The sequence below is a fragment of the Pyxicephalus adspersus genome, chromosome 1 (genome assembly GCF_032062135.1).
Source record: "Pyxicephalus adspersus chromosome 1, UCB_Pads_2.0, whole genome shotgun sequence".
NCBI lineage: Eukaryota > Metazoa > Chordata > Amphibia > Anura > Pyxicephalidae > Pyxicephalus > Pyxicephalus adspersus.
The window spans coordinates 4,634,970-4,656,001 of NC_092858.1; the positions used below are offsets into that span (position 1 = coordinate 4,634,970).

The 21,032-nt window shown below is 42.8% G+C and overlaps 1 protein-coding gene across 1 annotated transcript; it reads right to left on the reverse strand.

The window, feature by feature from the left end:
- Positions 1-328: 328 nt before the first annotated feature.
- POLD3 (DNA polymerase delta 3, accessory subunit) lies at positions 329-12,600 on the reverse strand. The gene is made up of 12 exons (XM_072401056.1): positions 12,463-12,600; positions 10,201-10,256; positions 9,943-10,045; positions 7,358-7,397; positions 7,134-7,266; positions 6,781-7,033; positions 5,228-5,300; positions 4,670-4,802; positions 3,817-3,920; positions 2,574-2,659; positions 2,007-2,085; positions 329-1,278 (listed from the first exon to the last, which is right to left on the reverse strand). The coding sequence occupies exons 1-12, from the start codon at positions 12,517-12,519 to the stop codon at positions 1,073-1,075; spliced, it is 1,323 nt and encodes a 440-aa protein (XP_072257157.1). The 5' UTR covers positions 12,520-12,600; the 3' UTR covers positions 329-1,072.
- Between the last annotated feature and the right edge of the window lie 8,432 nt (positions 12,601-21,032).

The window sequence follows — 21,032 nt, forward strand, 5'->3', positions numbered from 1 at the left end:
ATCCCAGGAGGCTTCTGGCTGCTCCTTCTGCACCTGCCGGAAACCAGGCATACCCAGAAGGGGCTTTTTCCTGCAACGGGGAAAAAAAAACAAAACATCTCACGCATGTGCAGTGAGATCAGCACTCTTTTCACCCCCATTTACAGCAGGCTACGTCACCCAATTTTGCGCCTGCACAGTGCGGGTGAGGTAGCCAGAAAGAGAGAAAAAGTGTTACAGGACAGAAAAGGACCCAATCAAGAAATGCTCCAGAAGGATCAGGGGCCCTGCTTTAACGAGCATCCAAACACAAACATTTAAAATATAATGAAAAAGCATCATACCAGTCCACATAATAATCTTTCAGGCTTTATTTATTTTATTTCACTTGGTGCCCCCTAACACTTCCTGTCGTTGGGTAACAACACTGAAGAAGAAATGAAACAACTACAAAAACCTCCTCCATAACAGAGGGGTGGATTCTGTGGTCCTCATACAAAGTTGGGAGTGTAGCTCAGACAGAGAGAACTGGAATTTATCCACTTAGTTTTTGGCAGGATCCTGTGAGGGAGGTTTTATATTCTAGGGGCCGACCTCCATTTTTTTTGTACTTAGTGTTCACCTCCCCCAAGAGCAGCAGTATATCCCTAGGTTGCTTACTAAGAAGCAGTGTCCCTCGATGTATAAGGGAAAGCACAAGAGGACTGGAAAGAAATAGAATTAATACTACGCGGTGAGGAAAGGCAGGCAGACAGACAGGAGCTTTAATATGCATCAATTGAACAGAATGAATGTTTATAAAAATAGAACATCTAGAATGAGTAAACTTCATTTGCACTTTCATTTCTTGGTGCAGTACATGACGGATGACCTGTGGCTTTCCCAAGTATCAGTAAACATGGATTACAATGAGCAATGTTTTCCAAGCAGTGTAGATACAACTACATGGAAAGTGAAAGGAAGGCCAGTAGAAATCACAATGCTAACATCACCACCTCTTACCCCAGGCTGACTCATGGCATATCCAGAAACAACAGGTAACAAATACCACAACCAGTACAGAGCAGTCTTTATCTGGGTGACACAAGGCTCCTCACTTCTTCTGGAAGAAACCCATGATAGAAGCCTGCTTTGTCCCTTTGCTGGAAACAGGCCCTTTCTTGGAGGTTTTAGTCTCTGCTTTGGTGCTTGGTTTGCTGGCTGCGGTGGAGGTGGAAGGATTGGCCGCAGTTGGCTTGGACGTAGTAAACTCCTCTCCGCTGTCTGTGCAAGACTCACTCTCATAGACCTTCTCCGTCACTGCATAATAAAGAGAAGGAAGAAAGGTCAATTGCTACTAAAAACTGTTTTTCAAAAAGGAAAAGTCCAGGAAAATTCTTACCGTCTTTAAAGCAGCCCCCTGCCCCCTTCCTCACAACCAAGATCCCTTAACACAGCATTTATTTTTCTACACTTTGCAAACCTTCATGTTTATGTCCCAAACAAGCACAGCAATTGCTGACATATAAAGAAACCCATGGCTTAGGAAGGCAAATTGCAGCTGCCTAATACAATGGTAGGTCAGTGAAGACATGGTTGAAGGGTTAAAGGGAGGGGTAACAGCTAACAAACTGTTGCTTTAGATTATCCCTGCATGGGAAGGTATTTTAGGTAAATAATGCAAATACCCCTAAAATGCATTTACTGAATACATACCTGCACCTACTCAATTAAATAACTGGACCCAAAACCATTTTATCCAAGCTAGCTTCTGGATACCGGTTAATAACTTATTCAATCAAACCTTAATCAATTCTCTGGGAGCCTAAAGCCAGACCAAGGCAGATATCTTGTCTACTGACCCATTGCATTTATCCAATGTAAGATGCTAACAATTTTCCCCACTTACTAAATGTGCTCAGTTAAAGGCAAACACCTCCCCCCCCCCCACATCACCACCACCCATTTCCCAAGTAGAGAAATGGACACAAAGTATATGAGGGGACCCAGAGTGCAGAGACTAGTAAATGCCACCTAGTACTGCTTACCCATGCAGCCCTCCTCATCCAGGAATTGCTTGGACTTCAGAACTCTCCTACGCCTTCTCTTCTTCTCTCCAGGCTGTGTCTAAAAGGAAACAAAAAAAATATGATCTACGCTTTTATTATATAAAATGTGAAACATAAATGGGTGTTAAATGGGCTGCTATACTTTATTATTTGAAACAAAGCCAAAAGGGCTGCTTTATAATTTACTCTGTCCAGTAGGGGCACCCACAGAAGAAAATATATATTTTAGCAGACAGTAATTATCATAGCACTCCTGAGAACCCAAATCATCGGGGCATTCAAATACTCTCTGCCACATTCACCTAATGACTAGTACATCACACGGACAGGCTAACCATAAGGCTAGGGATAGGGCCAAGCGCCTGTGATGAAGTAGTCACTATTTGCTAAAAGAGACCAAGTTTTTTTTTTTTTTTTTTTTGGGCTCCCCAGGGCAAAGTGAAAAGTGCAGGCAGTTATGGAATCGGACAGGTAGGTAATGGCACCCTCATGCAATTCACCAACTAAGGGTTTTCCAATTTAGAGTAATTTTCAAGGAGATCTCACATGAGGCTGTGGCGGAGTTTCAGTCTCCATCTTGACAGCAGGTTGTGGCTGAGGGGACGGTGTCTTCACATCATGCATAGGAATCTCTACAGACAGAGGGTACAAAGGCAATATAGTTTAGTAATGCTAAAGGATCACAGACCTGTTCAAAGATTTTATTTGCTATACACTTTCCTTTATAAGCCACTAAGCTATGCACCAATAATTGCTTCACAAAAAGTGATGATAGGTTTCTTTTGGCAGGTACGTCTGCCCTAATGTACAAAGATGCTGTGTACCATTATGGCAAAAAAGGTACTGGGGGGTCCAAAACCCAGAATTTTTTAAGGTGGTTTAATTCTCCTTTAAGACAAAGTGCAGTTACCCTGGTAGTTCCCTTATCCTACCTAAAACCAACTTCCAGTGGCCGTGGATCTGACCCTTGTCCCCCTCCAGAAGTCCTTGTTGCACCAAAGAAGTGCAGCTCCATATACTTCTACCTGGATGGAGGACAGATATATTCCTATCTGTCTACCAGACCCATAGAAGGTTATAGGAGCATCAATGACAGAAAAAGGCACAGCTAGAAAAAGTACATAAGATACGCTGCTACATTTTTTATTGCAGACACTTAATAACACTTTAAAACATACTTCCCTGTGATCTAAGCAAGCACAGCCAACACTGGGCTAAACACAGCAAAGCCGCTGTAGATGTAAAAGTCGATCCAGCTTCACCAAACACATCCAGCTAAACCCATGTGACAAGCAGTGAATCAGTGACCTTTTCCAGCTTAGTATAAAGGGACACTGTGCAATAAAGAGATGTGTAAAAGAAAAGAAAAGGGACACGAACAGATAGAGTGCACGGAGGCCCCAGCTACGCAGGGAGGTGTTTAAGCTGCTAACTTTACACTGAGAACAACAGACGACGCCAGCTCTGATTAACGCTGATGGCATCCACCTGGGTCTCAATCCCGCAGCTCGGTGGGGTGGTGTGAAATGAAAAAATGACATCAAAGGCAGAGCTGGATTGACGGCCTCTCCCAGGCGACTTGGACCTGCGTGGTGCCCCGACGAGTACAGAAACAAACACTTGATCTTTGACGGGATGAATGGCCGTGTTTTGGCATGTGGCACTGCGGGAAGTGACAAGGAGCACAGTAAACAGTGTGTGGGTGTGATACTGCGGCTGGAGGAGTCCATTTACCTCAGCAGAGAACTTTACGTTATTGAACGTAACAGACGCAGAATTAGCAACTCACCATCGTCCTCGTCACTGCTGTCGGGTCGATGTTTAATTCTACGCCTCTTTTTCACCAGCTTCACCTCTTCCTCATCGCTGTCTGACATTTCTGCCCTCTTAGGCCTGAGGATCCAAAATTAATAAATGCAGAGATATAAAGCCAAGTTCACATTAATATAAATTATATTAAATGTAAACATTAAATCTTTTAACAAGCCTTCCTTTTACTCTTGCACAGTTATACGGGCTTCTCCCTTGAACTGAAAAAATTTACATAGAGCCCACCTCACTTCCTGGCTGTAGGACAACCAAAAAAATCCAGCCCTTTTCTCTTCAGTAAGACTGTCCCTGGCCTTCCCCCTTCATTTATCAGATTCTAGTTTCATGGAGGCCAGGGATTATATGTCAGATGTATTTGCAGTTTACAAAGTGGAGAATACTTGCAGTAGGATCCAGTGAAGTTCTGCATGCATGAGGCTTTCCTTACTGTATGGTGGAGAACCTCCTGCCAAGACTGAAGAGCTGTTGGCCTAGGCACTGACTAGTCACATGAGGCGCAAAGCATAATGCTAATATGCTGCATAGGGCAAGATGCCAAGCTTTTGCAGCTAAACATGATCAAGGAAGGGAACTGTTAGCATTCAAAGGCTACACAGGGTAGATTACACGAACTGAGGTTATTCAGTCTGTCACTGAGGGGTTATTCCATTGGCAGCGTTGGTCCCTGCTCTGTGTTTTTTGGTATCCAGCATCCTATTCTTGCAGACAGTAACAAAAACCAAACAGCACAATATCTATCTAAGGACTAGTAAGCTGCAAAATATTACAATTAAACACTTCTGAAAACACCTTTAAACAAAAGTTACAGTCACCTCTTCTCTCTCTCAGGAGCTTTAGTGCCTTTAACTTCTTTTGGTTGTGGTGGAGGTGGCACATCAATCGGCTGAGATGTTGGTTTCTCCACTTTCACTGGCTCGTTGGCAGGAGGGCTCTCTTTGGGTTTATCTGAAAGTGGCATAAGAGTCCCAGAAGGAAAAGAAAATCAATACATAACGCTACTGAAAGTCAGATCTGTCATGTTTCCAACACCCCTATATGTGAGCACCAGATAATAGATCGTAAGACACATAAAACAGATCTGTTACAGAGCTCACCAGAGAATTGCCACTGCTAATAATTAGACTCAGGTCTTTGGCTACATTGATTAAAGCAGAATTAGTTATGTGCTTTGATGTAAAGAAAAAAAATGGCCCAAAATTCAAAATGGGGGTCAAATGTGCACCCTGCATGTATAGGAGCTCCAAGCTCATAAAAAAAGCAGAAAAATCAGACAGTTCTGCATGGATTTTGTGATGAGCGACTGCTTTTAGCCAACCACTGATATCACTTAAATGCAAATTCAGAAAGGGATACAGAAAGGGAATACTCACTTAGTGCTGCTTTGCCAAAGAAGTTGTCCATAGGTCTGGATTTGGTGGATGATTTGCTGCTTGTTTCTGGAGGCTGGGCAAAGCACAAAAAAAAAAAAAGAATCAAATATTATATATATGCCGTGCAATATAATATTAAGTGTATCTAAAAACAAGAAAATATATGACATTACAGTTTACATTACATAACTGCTCCTCTTCCGCTGCCTCTTTTTGTATCTCTCTCTTTTGGCTTCCATTACACCTTAAAATCAAATTCAAGCTCCTGTGCTTTGCCTTCAAATCCCTTCACAGTTCCTGTCCCCACTTACCTTTCTGATCTGATAGTAAAATACCCTCCTAGCCCCTCTCTGTTCCTCCAATGACCTACTAATGACTTCCTCACTCATAACCTCATTCCATGCACGGCTCCAAGACTTTTCTAGAGCTGCCCCGACTCTCTGGAATGGTCTTCCTCATCCTATTCGGCTTGCTCCTACTTTCTGCTCATTTTAAAGAGCACTCATTTTTTCAAACTTGCCTATCTGTCTTCTTCTGTCTCCTAAACCCTCACTACTTACCCACCATTCCATATCCCCTCATATTGTTAGAGCTGCCCCGACTCTCTGGAATGGTCTTCCTCATCCTATTCGGCTTGCTACTACTTTCTGCTCATTTTAAAGAGCACTCATTTTTTCAAACTTGCCTATCTGTCTTCTTCTGTCTCCTAAACCCTCACTACTTACCCACCATTCCATATCCCCTCATATTGTGTGATACTTCCCTCACCTACTAGATAGTAAGCTCTTCAGGGCAGGGTCCTCTCCTCCTCCTGTGTCACTGTCTGTATCTGTCTGTCATTTGCAAAACCAATTTAATGTACAGCACTGCGTAATATGTTGGCGCTATATAAATACTGTATAATAATAAAAATAATTAGATGTAGTGGCTACATTTTCTAGGCTTTTTTTTTAATATTCTGTCCTAGGATAATAATGCTCACTCACTATACTGTGAATATAAAAAAGAAGAAGTGTAGTTACCCTAGGGCAGGATGTTAAGACTACAAACACCTTCTACTCAATTGTGGTCAGAGCAGAACTGAATCACCAGGAGACTGCACTTAAAAGACAAGGGGAGGGCCATTATTCTTGGCCATTAAAACATCAACATGCAGTAACTCACTTAATGGGGGTCTATTTATAAAGCAGTACATCTGACATTCACCAAAACATTCCCTAGGTCCATGTGTTTTAATTGAAGTAATTAATTCTCCACCAGAGAATGTTTCAGCGAATGTTGGATGCACTGCTTCATAAATAGACCCCAATGTGTTGTAGTGTAAATTATACTACGGCAACACACAGGAGAACGGAACAGAGCAGGTCACTTGACTGTACAGATTTGTGTTAGAAACTGACTGGGTTCTGGGTCAGGTTGTAGTTTGTTTCCTTGCACAGCGCGTTTGGGGGGCTTCATTGCAAGAGCCATTTTTTTTTTATTTTTCTTAGAGTTTAAATTACCAATTTCAGAGTCTGTTGGTATTTTATTATATCTGACAAAGCAAGACTTACGGATGCTTCCTTGGGTTCTGTCTTTGTCTCCTTTGGAGGTTCCTGGGATTTGGAAGCAGGACGTGAGAACATTCCCATGATGCCTTTGGGTTGCTGAGTTGCCGATTTGGCAACAGGAGGAGAGGGGTGTCCATTGACCTTGTGTGTACTAGACGTGGTTACCTCTTGTGTTGGCTGGTAATTCACTTTATGCAGCTGTGCAATCTCCTCAGCGGAACGCGGGACTGCGGCCGGACATTGGATAGCGCTAAACCTGGGACAAGGATATATACCATTCAGGATCTAATTTGAGGCATATTTCTCATGTCTGTACATAAACCATGTATTAAATAAACAACGTCTCCATCACATACTTGTTGCAGTTATGAAGATTATTCTTCACAATATCATAGTCCGTACTGAACAGGGGGGCGCTGTCTTTTAACGTGGCTTTCTGCACGCTATATACGTGGATGTTAGCCACCACCGCCAGCTTGGATTTGGCTGCTACAATATAAAAAAAATGAAAGAGGTTAAAAAATGAGCTTTACTTAAAATGAAACAAATTGTAAAGATAAAAGTTATAGAACTTTTGTACCTTCAAGCGTTTCCTCTTTCACTACTGCCACCTTGTGGTACTGAAACAAAAGTCAGTGGAGAATATTGAATAGAATCACATATGCAACAAAAAAAGCTGTAGGTGGGTGGCAGCCCCTGTATTGTGACCCGGCTTTTCAGTAACCATCCAAAAACAGCCGGGTGGTTACTAAAAAAAGTGCCGGGTGGTGCGCCCAGCTAAAAGGGGCTGGGGAGAACACTGATGGAGTATTGCTAAAAACATTCTAGGTGCAGCAAAACCAGCTGGTGCAAAGTCTTACCTTTACCCATAAAGGAACAAAAAAAACACTGTGCAGGAAAAAGATAATGGGAAATGGAGTTGTAGGAGTTTATCTACATCAATATTAACTCCCCTCATAGCAGCTACTTTGCAAGAATAAAGCATGATGAAGGTATCACTGGGAACAGGAAAAGCTACTTCTAAATTTAGGGTTAAGGAAAGTTTCAGCATCAATAGGTTTTTGTAGGCATCTGAACTGCTTCTCTCCCCATATGAGGCTAGAGAGATGCAATAACCTCACTTATTACCTTACAGTGCTCAACCCAGAAATTTTTTTAAGCTGGGTGGGAAGAAATTTTAGGCGGTTGGCAGTCCCTGTATGTGACCCAACTCTTCAGTAGCCACCCAAAAAACAGCCGGGTGGTGCACCCGGCTAAAAGGGGCTGGGGAGAACACTGCCTTATAACGCCTTTTCCAAGAATCCTTCATCACAGAAATGGTTCCAGCTGCAGGAAACATATTCCCATCATTGAAATACATTATCAGATAATAAATTCCCATCATCCTCCAGGATCACTTTAAGAGACCAGCAAGGTTTTACCTTGGGGTAAGAGCACTGCTTGGAGCACATTGTTTCCCAAAAACTCCTAGACAAGAGTGCACAGAAGATTTATTTCGTTGTGCATCATAATAATGCTAAAGAATGCGATCGCATTATCCTGACTAAATGCAATAATATTCAAGGATAGTTCTCCTCCATAGCCTGAAACCTTCCATCTCTGTATATCCTCCTATGAAGGAATTACAGATTCAACAGACCAGGAGCAGCCTTCAGCCTCAGCATCAAACAGATCTGTCCAGGGGATGTAACAGACACGCTGACAGAATGTTGTGTTTTACAAGCCTAGAGTGAAATTAGGTGAAAAAGAATCTGCTTTGGGGAAAGCTACCGGGGACGGGGAAGATCAACAACCGGTGCAGCAAATTTTACTCTACTGAAATAATGTAAATCCTGAAAAAATGGACAGAGCTACAAACATTTGTAGAGAAGACCCTTACTCAGAAAAAGCCAATCATTGCAATCACTTGCGTAATGTCATGTCATACTACAAAACAGTGTTGAAGAAAAGACAGAAACAGACAACCCTTAGACCAGTGTTTAGTTGTCAAAAAGGTTTAGACCTAGAGAAAGAACACTGGAGAGAGCCAGATTCCCGATGGAATGCGACTCTTATTCCAAACAATAACCACCATCTTCCCCCCTTCCTTATGCCAACTTGAATGGTGAGCACAGTATGAAATTGTTGTTTCTGGTAGGACCATTTTGTAACTTTTTGAGTACCCAAAGGAAACCCACACAAACACAGGGGGAACCTGTAAACTCCATGCAGATAGTGTCCTGGCGGAACCTGGGACCCAGCGCTGCAATGGCCAGATTGCTAACCACTGAGCCACCCTGCTGCCACATTATACAACTCTCTTGTAATATGAAAAGGTTAGGAACGTGTTTTGGGTATTTCCTTTATTTCTTACAACCCACTTGAGTTACAAACAGCCCATGCAAACTAATTGAGTTTGTAAGTCAAGGGTCCACTGTACAAGGGCAATGCTGATGACTGTGAATGTGGAAATTCCTCCATAACTATCCTTTCCCTGTTATCTGGAATCTGGTGCCTTGAAGGAAACTATAAGGATGTTCTTCCAAGTAACCCAGCAAGTTCTGTGTCATAGGAATAACAACAAAAATACACAAAGTAGCTAAAGATGGAGAAGAGGTGAAGTATCCTCAATAAGCTCTTCTGGGCAGGATCATCTCTTCCTCCTGTGTCACTGTCTGTCTGTCATTTGCAACCCCGATTTAATGTCTGTTGTTCCCACCCAGTGAACCATTCGCCAGATCTGAGGACACTGGAAATGCTTCCACCACCATCTCTTGAACACATGAACCCACAAACATGAAAAGATCAAGATGGCCACTCGAGAAGAGACCAAAAAGGAGTCTGGTGATGGAGCAAGAAATAGACCCCAGGTACCCCCAACAACTTACAGTGAGAAGGAGAGGGTAGGCTATGCAAGTCTCAGGGTACACCTTGCAGACAGGAACTGGCTTGGGAGTGCAGTGTGGTAAAATGTTTCTGACAACCACTCCTGCACAAAGATATGCATCGACTTACTATAAAGTGAGGGAAAGGCTTTTCCTGCAGGTGATCGCCATTCTTAGTCCTAAATGTTTGAAATATCACCAGCTATAAACATATCCAAGACTACAAACCATAAAGCCAAATGGTCGGACCATTGCCTACCTTCTCCACCCATACCGACCTCACAGATTATTGATAACTTACTGGAAATCCTTCCTTCACACATTTCCCGCTAAGCAGATAGGTAACGTGTACTGGAGCACTTTGATTCTCCTTCCTCTTCCGTGTGACATAATCATACAGCATCCTGCAGACACAGAGTGGAAAGACTTCATTACTACCTACCAAACCCCACCAAGTCTGGGTATATAATCACACCAACAGCTGATCAGACAAACACAGCAGAGTATATAAGGGGGACAATATAATGGAAACACACAGCCGCTGATTTAGGTTACTCACTGTTTAGCCTGGTTAACATGGACACCCAGAGTGTGGCTCAACCACTTGTATGTCACCTATAAAACACAAAGACATTTAAATAAAATACACCAAATTCATATCACGGGTAAGACAGCCAGTGAAAGCAATGATAAGAGGGGGATGTTCACATTTATTACAAATATTGGTGTAAATGGATAGGATCCCTATTGGTTTTTATAAAGAAAACCTTCATACAAGTCCCTGAAATACAACAGCTATGATAATCACCTCTTCCATGGTCCATCTCTCGTACCTTCCCTCCTTCAGCACTGCAGCCTCTGAAAGAGTCCACAGCATTTGTAACTTCCTGGAGTGTCAGAGATTTGTGTCATCCACCATATGCTATGGTCACCTCCTCTGATCAATGTCACTGCCAGGAGCAGCAGGAGTCACAGGAAGAGCAGCACATGACAGTGACAACAGCCAGACTGCAATGCTGAAATGGATGGGAGGTAGAAGACACAGAGAGGGGAACCATTCATCAGGATACAAAATGATAGATCTATGCATGTATATGTATACATGTGTCCATGCTGGTGACATCACCAAAGTCTATTCTTTTTGGACCCTGTCACAAGACAGCCAATAGGAATTACCCAAATCACACAGGCAGTGACATGGACACCCTAAGGAGATCCATGCTTCTGGTATACAGAGGGTGAACCTTGGGGCTGGAGTGTCACAAGACTCTTGTAGGGAAGTAAAAATATGGATATGGGAAGGGAGCCTTTAAAGTGGGAAAAAAATTGACACTTACCTTTATGGGTGTAAAGCAGTTGACCCCTCCATGATCCTAGTGCAGTCATTCCAGCGTTGTCCCCTCTTTCTGGCATGGACAGAACACCCGATGCCATCATTCTTGTTCTTAGGTCACCTGATTTGGCACTGTACAGGTATGAGATAAGGTGATGGGTCTTCCTAAAGAGGTAAAAAACGTGTGCCGCTCTCACTGCACATGTGTAAGATTGGTCCTTTTATTTTACATTCTAGGAAAGCCCCTTATGATGCATGCTAAATCTCAGGCATACGCAGAAAGAGAGCAGAAGCCTCCTGGGGTACATGACGTATGTATCGCAGGAAGCTCTGGGTATTCCATTGCTGCTTTAAAGAGAAACTAAACTCAAAAATGGCTAAGAAAAAAACAAACAAAAACACTTTACCTTCAATCCCGCAGTGCAGTCGATCAGTTCGGAGGTGTCTTCCATCGGGTCCCACGTCGTCCTGGTATCCGTCTTCGAGCCGGTGCTCCAGGCGCCGCAATATTCTCTTCTTCCGGGTATTCCATTGCTGCTTTAAAGAGGAACTAAACTCAAAAATGGCCAAAAGAAAATACACTTGCCTTCAATCCAGCAGTGCAGGTGATCAGTCCAGAGGTGTCTTCCATCAGGTCCCGTGTCGTCCTGGTATCCATCTTCAGGCCGGTGCGCCGGGCACCGCAATCTTCTCTTTTTCTGAGTTCTTCTTACTATGTCACCCGACCCAGGCGCGAGATCAGGTAACATAGTTGGGGAAAAAAAATTGCCAATCTCACTGTGCATGCGTGAGATCGTCTTTTGTCCCTCCCTTTTGACGAAAGGGCTCCTTGTGCGCATGCCCCGAGGTGCTTGGACGTGTGCAGAAGGAGCACCCAAGAGCCTCCCGGGATGCGTGACGTAGGTATTCTGGAAGGCTTTGCGCTTCCATTCATTCACGATTGCCTAGGCGATCGAGAATTAGGAAACGGTGCTGCACAAACACAAAGAATTTTTACTTAACATAAAAGGGTTGTACATTCACACCCGGTGTATATAGGCTGTGTACATTCACACCCGGTGTATATAGGCTGCGTTCATTCACACCCGGTGTATATAGGCTGCGTTCATTCACACCCGGTGTATATAGACTGCGTACATTCACACCCGGTGTATATAGGCTGCGTAAATTCACACCCGGTGTATATAGGCTGCGTACATTCACACCTGGCCATCATTCCAGCATGACTCCGTATAAAGTTATACATTATAAACAAAACAATAAAAGGTTAGTAGTGATTATTGGGGTAATTAGAGGGGGCATGTTGGAGGTTTGAGGGTCAGAGAATGTATTACAGGTCTGGGGGGTCATTAAAGGTCCATTATTGATGACTGGGCTGATGGCCGCCATTATGGAATGGTTTCCATGGTAACCATGGCAAGTAAGTATAACAGGAGGGTAATTCAGGGTCACAGTGCTCATAATAAGAGGGGTTCATGCGGCTCTCACAATCTTGTTGTGGTCGGTGACCAGCTCATCGATGTTGTCCAGGTACAGCTCCTCCATGCAACCGGAGAGACCCCGCTGTCCCGGTGACAGATTTGGCGCCGCGGAAGACACGGATCTAGACACAGCGCACGCGTCGGTATCTCCGTTCTGATTGGCCGTGACAAATCTCCGAAAGCTCGCCTGACCAATAGGAAGAATTCGTCTCGCTCGTTGCGCGCACGTGCGTGGGGACTGTTTCCTATTGGTTTGCCGATCTGTCTAATCTTCTCCTCGGCCAATCAACGCGACTATCCGTCCTTCGGAATATTCTGAGTTAACATTGTCGCTGCCGGATAACTAGAGCTTGTCACGTGATGTGTGACCATATACCAGCATAGGCACATGTCCCTGCCGCACCGTTCCCTGAGAAATCAATCCTAGATGTGCAAATAAACGTCAACTACAGCTGACACTGTGTCACCTCTTTACAATAAAAATAAACATACGTCATTGATTTTTATATTTGTCATAAAGGGATTTTGTTTGGGATGATCATTAGGTAATATAAAATTATGTATTAATGTTTGCGATCAGGCAGGTTTGTCTTTTTTAAGCAAAAGGAACATTGCCTATCCGTGCCGCAATAAAAAAACAGTCCGATTGCATATATATATATTATATATATATAATTTACTAAACTTGAGTGGAAGGCTTAAAAAAAAAGTCTGTGCCTGTGAGGGCAGTGTTATGATCTGGGGTGCCTGCAGAGGCAGTGTTATACTCTGGGGTACCTTTGGGGGCAGTGTTATTATCTGGGGTACCTGTGGGGGCTGTGTTATACTCAGGGGTCCCTGTGGGGGCAGTGTTATGATCTGGGGTGCCTGTGGAGGCAGTGTTATACTCTGGGGTCCCTGTGGGGGCAGTGTTATACAGTGTTATCATTTGGGGTACCTGTGGGTGCAGTGTTAGATTATGGGGTGCTTATGGAGGCAGTGTTGTGATCTTGGGTGCCTGTGGGTGCAGTGTTATGATCCGGGGTGCCTGTGGGATCAGTGTTATGATCTGGGGTGCCTGAGGGGGCTGTGTTAAGATCTGGGGTGCCTGTGGGGGCAGTGTTATCATTTGGGGTACCTGTGGGTGCAGTGTTAGATTATGGGGTGCTTATGGAGGCAGTGTTGTGATCTTGGGTGCCTGTGGGGGCAGTTTTATGATCCGGGGTGCCTGTGGGGTCAGTGTTATGATCTGGGGTGCCTGTGGGGGACAGTGTTATCATTTGGGGTACCTGTGGGTGCAGTGTTATTATCTGGGGTGCCTGTGGGGGCAGTGTTATTATCTGGGGTGCCTGAGGGGGCTGTGTTAAGATCTGGGGTGCCTGTGGGGGGCAGTGTTATCTGGGGTACCTGTGGGTGCAGTGGTATACTCTGGGGTACCAGAGTGGAAGGCTTAAAAAAAGTACAACAAAAACGTAAGGCCGTCCGTGCCTGTGAGGACAGTTATGATCTGGGGTACCTGTAGGGGCAGTGTTATGATCTGGGGTACCTGTGGGTGCAGTGTTATGATCTGGGGTGCCTGTGGGGGCAGTGTTATGATCTGGGGTGCCTGTGGGGGCAGTGTTATGATCTGGGGTGCCTGTGGGGGCAGTGTTATGATCTGGGGTGCCTGTGGGGCCACTGTTATACTCTGGGGTACCTGTGGGGGCAGTGTTATTATCTGGGGTACCTGTGGGGGCTGTGGGGGCAGTGTTATGATCTGGCGTCCCTGTGGGGTTTCTTTAATTGGTCAGGTTTATAGGATCAGCTTCGTTATGTGCCCCAAATATGAGGTCAGCTGACTCCCTGAATATTCGGAATGATCAAGTTTTTCCATCAATAATTTTTTTCCGGTGATGACACATGATGACGTATTCATCTCGGCTGAAACATTGCTAGGTGTTCCCTACTAACCAATGGAGGAATATTGATGAGTATTGTTTTATCTTTTTTAGCATGTTAGTGGTGTTTCCATTGTAGAGGAAGTGAAATGCCCCCAATGAAAGTTGTCACCAGAAAAGGTTCCTATTTGAAGATTTCCCCTTGTTCTGATCAAGCGTTTGGATTTTTCAGTCCTTGGTTAATGGTCACCAGGAATGATAGGAGGTGGATCTCATCAGTGGTGGGACAGACAGACCTGCTTGGGTTACATCACTTCCATACTATCCAAATCTAAAAAGTCTTATATACACCAAGTACGGAATGTCCGGTGCCACCTTAAACCTGATCAGTCAGTGCCAATGAAAAAGATGGTTGGCCACCATTGGTATCCTTGATGTGACTATGAAGGATATCCGCACCAAATCAATGGTGGGTGGTGTTTTCGGGGGCCCACTACAAGTATTTGCCAACTATAGGCTGCCAATATGCATCCAGATTAAGATGGTGAATACACTTTTTACATTCTTCTGAAGATTGAAGGATCAGGAACATATTGTTTGAATTCTGAAGTTGGAAAAATTCAAACAAACCCAGCTACTTCAAGTTTTCAGTAAATCATCCAAACTGATCTGATATGTGAGGGGATCATTTCCTGCACACAGCAGACTGGTTGGTCGGCCACATCTGGGGAATATGATAGTGACCCATCTGTTATGATTATAAGCTTTTACAATCAGGAATGCCAAGGCAGCACCACCCCCTTTCCAGCAACCCAACAGGAGACTGGCCAAGTGACACCTCTACTCTAAATCTGACTTAGCTTCTGGTAGCCACATTGGATGGCTCACAATCAGTTAAGGAAAACAAGAGACCTCCACAGACAGAACATTTTATCCTGGTAAATGTTAAAAGATTTTCGCTTTGTAGAACCGGAGCCAGGTTTACACTAAAGACAACACTATGGAGTCCATTTAAAGCAGAATCCTGACACAGAGGAAGCTCCACCTTCTGTGCCCTTCTTCGGCTTTCTGCCCATGTCACCCCATCTTGCACTGTGCATGCGTAAAAAAATCAGCGCAGAGCAGAAAGAGCAGACAGAAGCTTCCTGGGATGCATGCCATAGGTATCCCAGAAGGATCTTGGACTCCAAATCTCACTATATTTTATTATCTTTTTAGTCTTTTTGTTAATATTGTGCTTTCCGGTTCTCCACTCCCCTTGGTTTTTCTCTTGTTGATGCTTCTTACCTATATACTGTGACACCAAGGCAAGATTGGAGGTATAAGGGAGATATATTTGCCCAGGATTCCTCTTTTATGTAAAGTATATTTGCCCAAGATTCCTCTCCTGTGTGAAGTAGCAGTTGGAAGACTCTCACCTGTGAGATAATTAATGAAGAAGCACTGAGGGTGGGGATATAACAAGAGCCAGGAGCTCAGTGAGGAGCTTAACTTGGTAAGATACAGACAGGGGTCTGTGCGGGCTCAGCTTTCCTTGGAGAGACACAAGCAGGGTTTCGTGTCAGTGCAGATCTATTTGGACAGGGGGACTGTGTGAGTGAGCTCTCTGCCTGGGGACACTGAAAGTTGGTCTGTGTGGGTGAACTCAAACCTGAGTAAAAGGTTGCTGAAAGCTTTGTTTGGAGCTGACAGGGAGAAGCCCTCCAGCTGATAGGAATGTCGGATGTATAGTAAGTGCCAGACAGGCGAGGTTTTCTTTTGCTATTTTTGTTATTTTATCTGCAACCTTCAAATAAACCTGACTACAAGTCAGCTTAACACGTATACCTCATAGTGTGTGATCTGAATTGGATGAATCCTTTGACCCCAGCAAAGGCGATCCTGAGCTTAACCCCTCACAATACATATATAATATCTTCATTTCAGCCAGATATCTGCTCACCAAAGCAATGGAAGATTTTGTATACCTGATGGAGCCTGTTATTAAATTTTTTCACCAGAACCGATCTTATTGCTGGCTAGATATGGCTGACAGGAGTAGGGAATGCAGCACAATGACTCTGCATTGCTCATCAATACCATGGTACCATAATAACAGCACATAAACTCGTCTGTGTCGAAAGGATCCCCAACCATCACACCTGTGGACCCCCCCCCCCCTCCAAACAAGTTCAATGGTTTTCAATGAAAGGTACTTTTGATGCTACAGCACGTATAGACCTTTTAGACAAAATGTGCTTTCAGTCCTTCTGATCTTTCAGAGCTTTTTGTATTCCTGCATGACTGACCCTATGCACAAGTCCAGCTCTGTGAAGATTCTGCTTGACCTGACCATTTGGGATGGATTGGAACACCGATTCTGACCCAGGTCAGCTCATCAAACATTAGTAAGTGTCCTCACAAAAGGGCGTTTGGCCAAATGGATTGGTATTTCTATGGACTCTCTCGAAGATGTGGAAAACCATAGAGGAGCGTCAAAGGGTGGGGGGATCAATATTAATGCTGAAGGTTTTAGAATGGGATTCTATCAAGCTCATATAACTGTAATGGTCGAATGTCCAGAACCTTTAACATAACACAGAAGTCGTCAAAACTTTTTTTTTGGAAACATTTTAATAGTTATTGAATGTTCTACATCTTACAGTAAATATCATACAGTTACAAACTCTTGGCTTAAATGTTTCAGGGAAATCTAGAAATGCTCATTAAAATAATAAAAAAAAAACTTTACACTTTATATTCACAAGACGGAACTTTGGGGCTTTTACAATAATCTGCAGTTAGGAGAAGAGTCCTTGGAAGACTTGGGGTGGGAGATTTGATTTTTTTATTGAAGCTTGAATGTATCAGACGACATTTTGATTACTAGGCTTATGTGAGAGAAAAAAAATACACCAATCCGTTATCTGGAAGCTAGTGACATCACTGGAATACTCCAGCCTATCAATTCACTAGATGTCAGTGACATCACTATGGTGCTCCAGCCTATCCATTCACTAGAAGTCAGTGACATCACTATGGTGCTCCAGCCTATCAATTCACTAGATGTGAGTGACATTACTGTGGTGCTCCAGTCTATCCATTCACTAGAAGTCAGTGACATCGCTGTAGTGCTCAACATGTTCACTGAGAAACATCAACATTTGCTATGCCATATGTCTAGCGAAAGGATAAGCAGTATTCCAGATCCACAAACTAAATGGTCCCATCCACCGTCTAAATGTGACAGCAACAGCTCAGTAATGTCTCTGCTCCAAATGAAAGGATAACCTGAATGATGGCTCCTCCGCTATCCAAAGGTTACACTTTATTACCCTTTTTTGCATTATTTACCTTGCATCCATGATGGACTTACTGTGAAACTACCCTTTTCATAGGGATTTGTTTCTGACTATTTCAGCTTTGTATGGCTGATTTATCACTAGCTTTTTAGGTCTCTGGAAGCTGGATGACCTCCCTAGCCCCTTCTAGCCGGGCACTTTTTTAGTAACCACCCGGCTGTTTTTGACTGGTTACTAAAAATACTGGTCACAATACAGGGCTGCCACACACCAACAGCTTCTTCCAACCTTTTAAAAAGAAAATCCTGGAGAGAATACTGTGTATAGTATTGCATACATCTGTGAAATTGAACTGCTATACCCAGTAAGGCTGAATTATCATATTCTAAATCCAAAAACAAATATGCTTTTTTTTTTTTTTTGAACCTTAAAGTTGAACCCTGAGGAGGAAAAGGACACCTGCACTAGGTCATCCTTCCCACTGCATGGATTAACTGTTCATTTTCGCCTAAAGTGATATATTTATCTTACACCTCACTTCCCTGACAGGCGGCCCCCTCTTCTGCTGTCCTATGCTCCAGAATGTGAGCAGGCTCCTAAAATCCTTATGCACAATGCTGGATTTGGTGTTTGCATAGAGGGAAGGAAGTCTGCAGGAGCAAGCAATGAGCTAAGTAGATCACCCTAATATTCAGCCCCTAAGGACACCGAGCAGCGGGGAGGAGGACTCATTGCAAAGATAATTTTATTCCCCCAACAGAGTTCAACTTTAAAGGAAGGGAAAAAAAGAAGCTACTTGCGCCAACCAAGAAAACTGCAAAAGCCCCAAAACTTGTGTTTCTGAAATGTTCTGCATCATTACATTTCTTCTAGTTAAGTTTATTAAACATCAACTGCTCAAACAAAAAACGCAAATAACACTTATGGTAAAATAAAAAAAGTGTCATAAATTACATAATCAAACTGCAGAAAAACTTAAAAAAAAAAAAAATAAAACAAAAACACTAACCATCGTTCCTAAAAATTACAAGAGCAAATACTCGTACACACAGATCAGCTGGCGTGGAGCTGATTATCGGGGCCAAGAAAACTATCAATATGCATTTTTTTTCAAGTCTTGCATTACAGTATATTTAAAGCAAAGATATACTCCATTTATATTTATATATACGCATATAAGGGCTTGCTTACTAATGGTATAATTGTAGCACTGAACGAATATAACTACTATATGTTCATAGGTTCCCCTTTACAAGGATCCAAATGTGGATTGTACACGATGTATCAATTGTAAGAAAATCCTTCTCTGCTTTCATTTCCACCTTATAAAAAAAAACTGAGCAGTGATCCATCTTAGAAAAAAAAAAAGAAAAAATCCTAGACATTAAAAAGGACAAAACAAGTAACTACACAAAGGGAACAAGCGGAGGGTTAGTATACAATGTACACAGAATAGCAGCTTCAAGATCAGTTTGTAGGTCAGGAGGTCCACTAGGCTGGGATCAATGTAGCCAAATGAGCGTAATGCATAAAAAAGGAAGGAGGGAAGGATTTTGTCAGGTTGTGTTGCCAAATGTAACTAAGAAAATGTGAATTATAGTCACCCAGTGAGGTATGGGACACTGATAAGAAGATTGCTTGAAACAATTTTCCCTGAATTGGTTTGTATATAAAATGAATTGATTTGTTCTGCTGATCAAGGGAAATATTATGAAATTTATGTCTGCTTATAGGGAATTGCAATGGGCACCCGTTAACACCCCTCCTCTCTTATTCACCCACATTTCAAACACCATCACAGCTCAAAAAGGAAGATTCACAGTACACACCCTTGCTTGCCTGGGTGTTAACAAGTTTATCTCTTGTATGATCCCAACAATTTAAAGAGAGGTGGAGGTCAGGGGAAGAGAGGGCATTAAAAAGACCCATAACAGCCTCTAAGGATACTTAACAGTACTCAGATATGGTGACTGCATTGTTTATTCTTACAGGCTTCTACAAATTTTCGCCTAGCAATTCTGCAAAAAAATGCACCTCCAAGGGTGACTCTAAGGGAGTAATCATTGCCATACACACTTCCTATATATGAAAAGTGATACAGGGGATTTAGTAGTTTATGGAAGATAGCTCAAAAGGAAGAGAACTCATATGAAAGGCAGGATGGAAAAGTAGTAATTTAAAAAAGATTATTTGAAGAGAGGATTCCATTGCTTGATATATAAGTTTTTAAGAATTTGCTGTAAATGTTCTGAAAAACTATAACTAATGAAGCCACCACAGGACTATTACACTGCAATACTTCAAACTATTGTTCTTGTGATAACCTTTAAATACCCAAGTTGTGGCCCTAACTGTACATTCAAATGAGTCTGTACACACTGCTGTGACACAAAGAAATCCTGATGAGTCCTTTAACTCCGGGTAGGTGTCATATACAAATTCAAGCCAGCTGACGCTCTAATACTTTTCCTGCATCCCACTAAACAATACAGAGGCCATCAACATTAAAGCACTGACGTAAGTTGCTTGATGTGTGTGATGTTGTACCACTAACTTTGTTGCAGATTTGCAATAATTAAAACTTCAGGGGGTCACAGAAGTGGTGCTGTTATGCCATTCAGACATAGATGACATCAGGGTATGTTTTTCAGTTCCCTTTACATGATAGGGTCATGGCAGCAACATTTTTTCTACAAGCTACACACACCCTGCCCAATGATTTTCCATCAGCAATTTAGGTAAGAAAAGGCGAAATGTAATTTGGGATACTGAAGAAGTTCTCAATTGTTTTCCATGTGAAGCTCATTTCAGTAAACATAAAATAATCTGTAAAACCCTTATGCCAATTTAAAAACGTGTCCTATTCAGTGCATTGTATTGTAATATGCAGTATTGACTTACCTTTGAAAATTATTTAGGAATGTTTTAGCTATGTGTGAATACAATAACTTTAATGCAAAAAAATAAAGAGTGATAAGGGATAACTGAACTTTAAAAACTCCTTGTTGTGGTGCAGTGACCACTTCCTCATGCCTGGGAACCATGCTTATGGTCAAGATGATACCTGTACCATCTCCCCACAGATAGGGAATGGAGGCAGTAGCGAGTAGTTGAGTGGCACCAGCTGTCAAACATTCATGTGTGGGTTCATTAAGATCCAGCATAGCTACTGGGGCAAGTTGCCAGAAGTCACCAAGTAACCACTGTTGTCACCACCCATCTGAAATGTTTTAGTATATCCCAGCATAGCAAGGTGTATATAACCTTATATAGGTTAAAGGACATAGGAAACTATGGTTCCTGCTGCTACACATTGTACATGACTTCTCCTCACCATCAGTGAAACTTTATGGGTTGGGTTTGCCATGTCTAACAGAACAGACGAGTGAGTACAGAAAGCCGGGCCCCAATGTTACCCCAACTCTATTGTCATAACTTAG

What these genes read in the sequence shown, in the direction of transcription:
- POLD3 (XM_072401056.1), bottom strand. Translation starts at nt 12,519, where the DNA reads ATGGAGGAGCTGTACCTGGACAACATCGATGAGCTGGTCACCGACCAC. An exon ending in GTGTGAAGGAAGGATTTCCA is followed by an intron (nt 7,398 to 9,942) that starts GTAAGTTATCAA and finishes CTTTTGTTTCAG; the next exon opens with TACCACAAGGTGGCAGTAGT. An exon ending in GAAAGAGGAAACGCTTGAAG is followed by an intron (nt 7,267 to 7,357) that starts GTACAAAAGTTC and finishes TTTATATTGTAG; the next exon opens with CAGCCAAATCCAAGCTGGCG.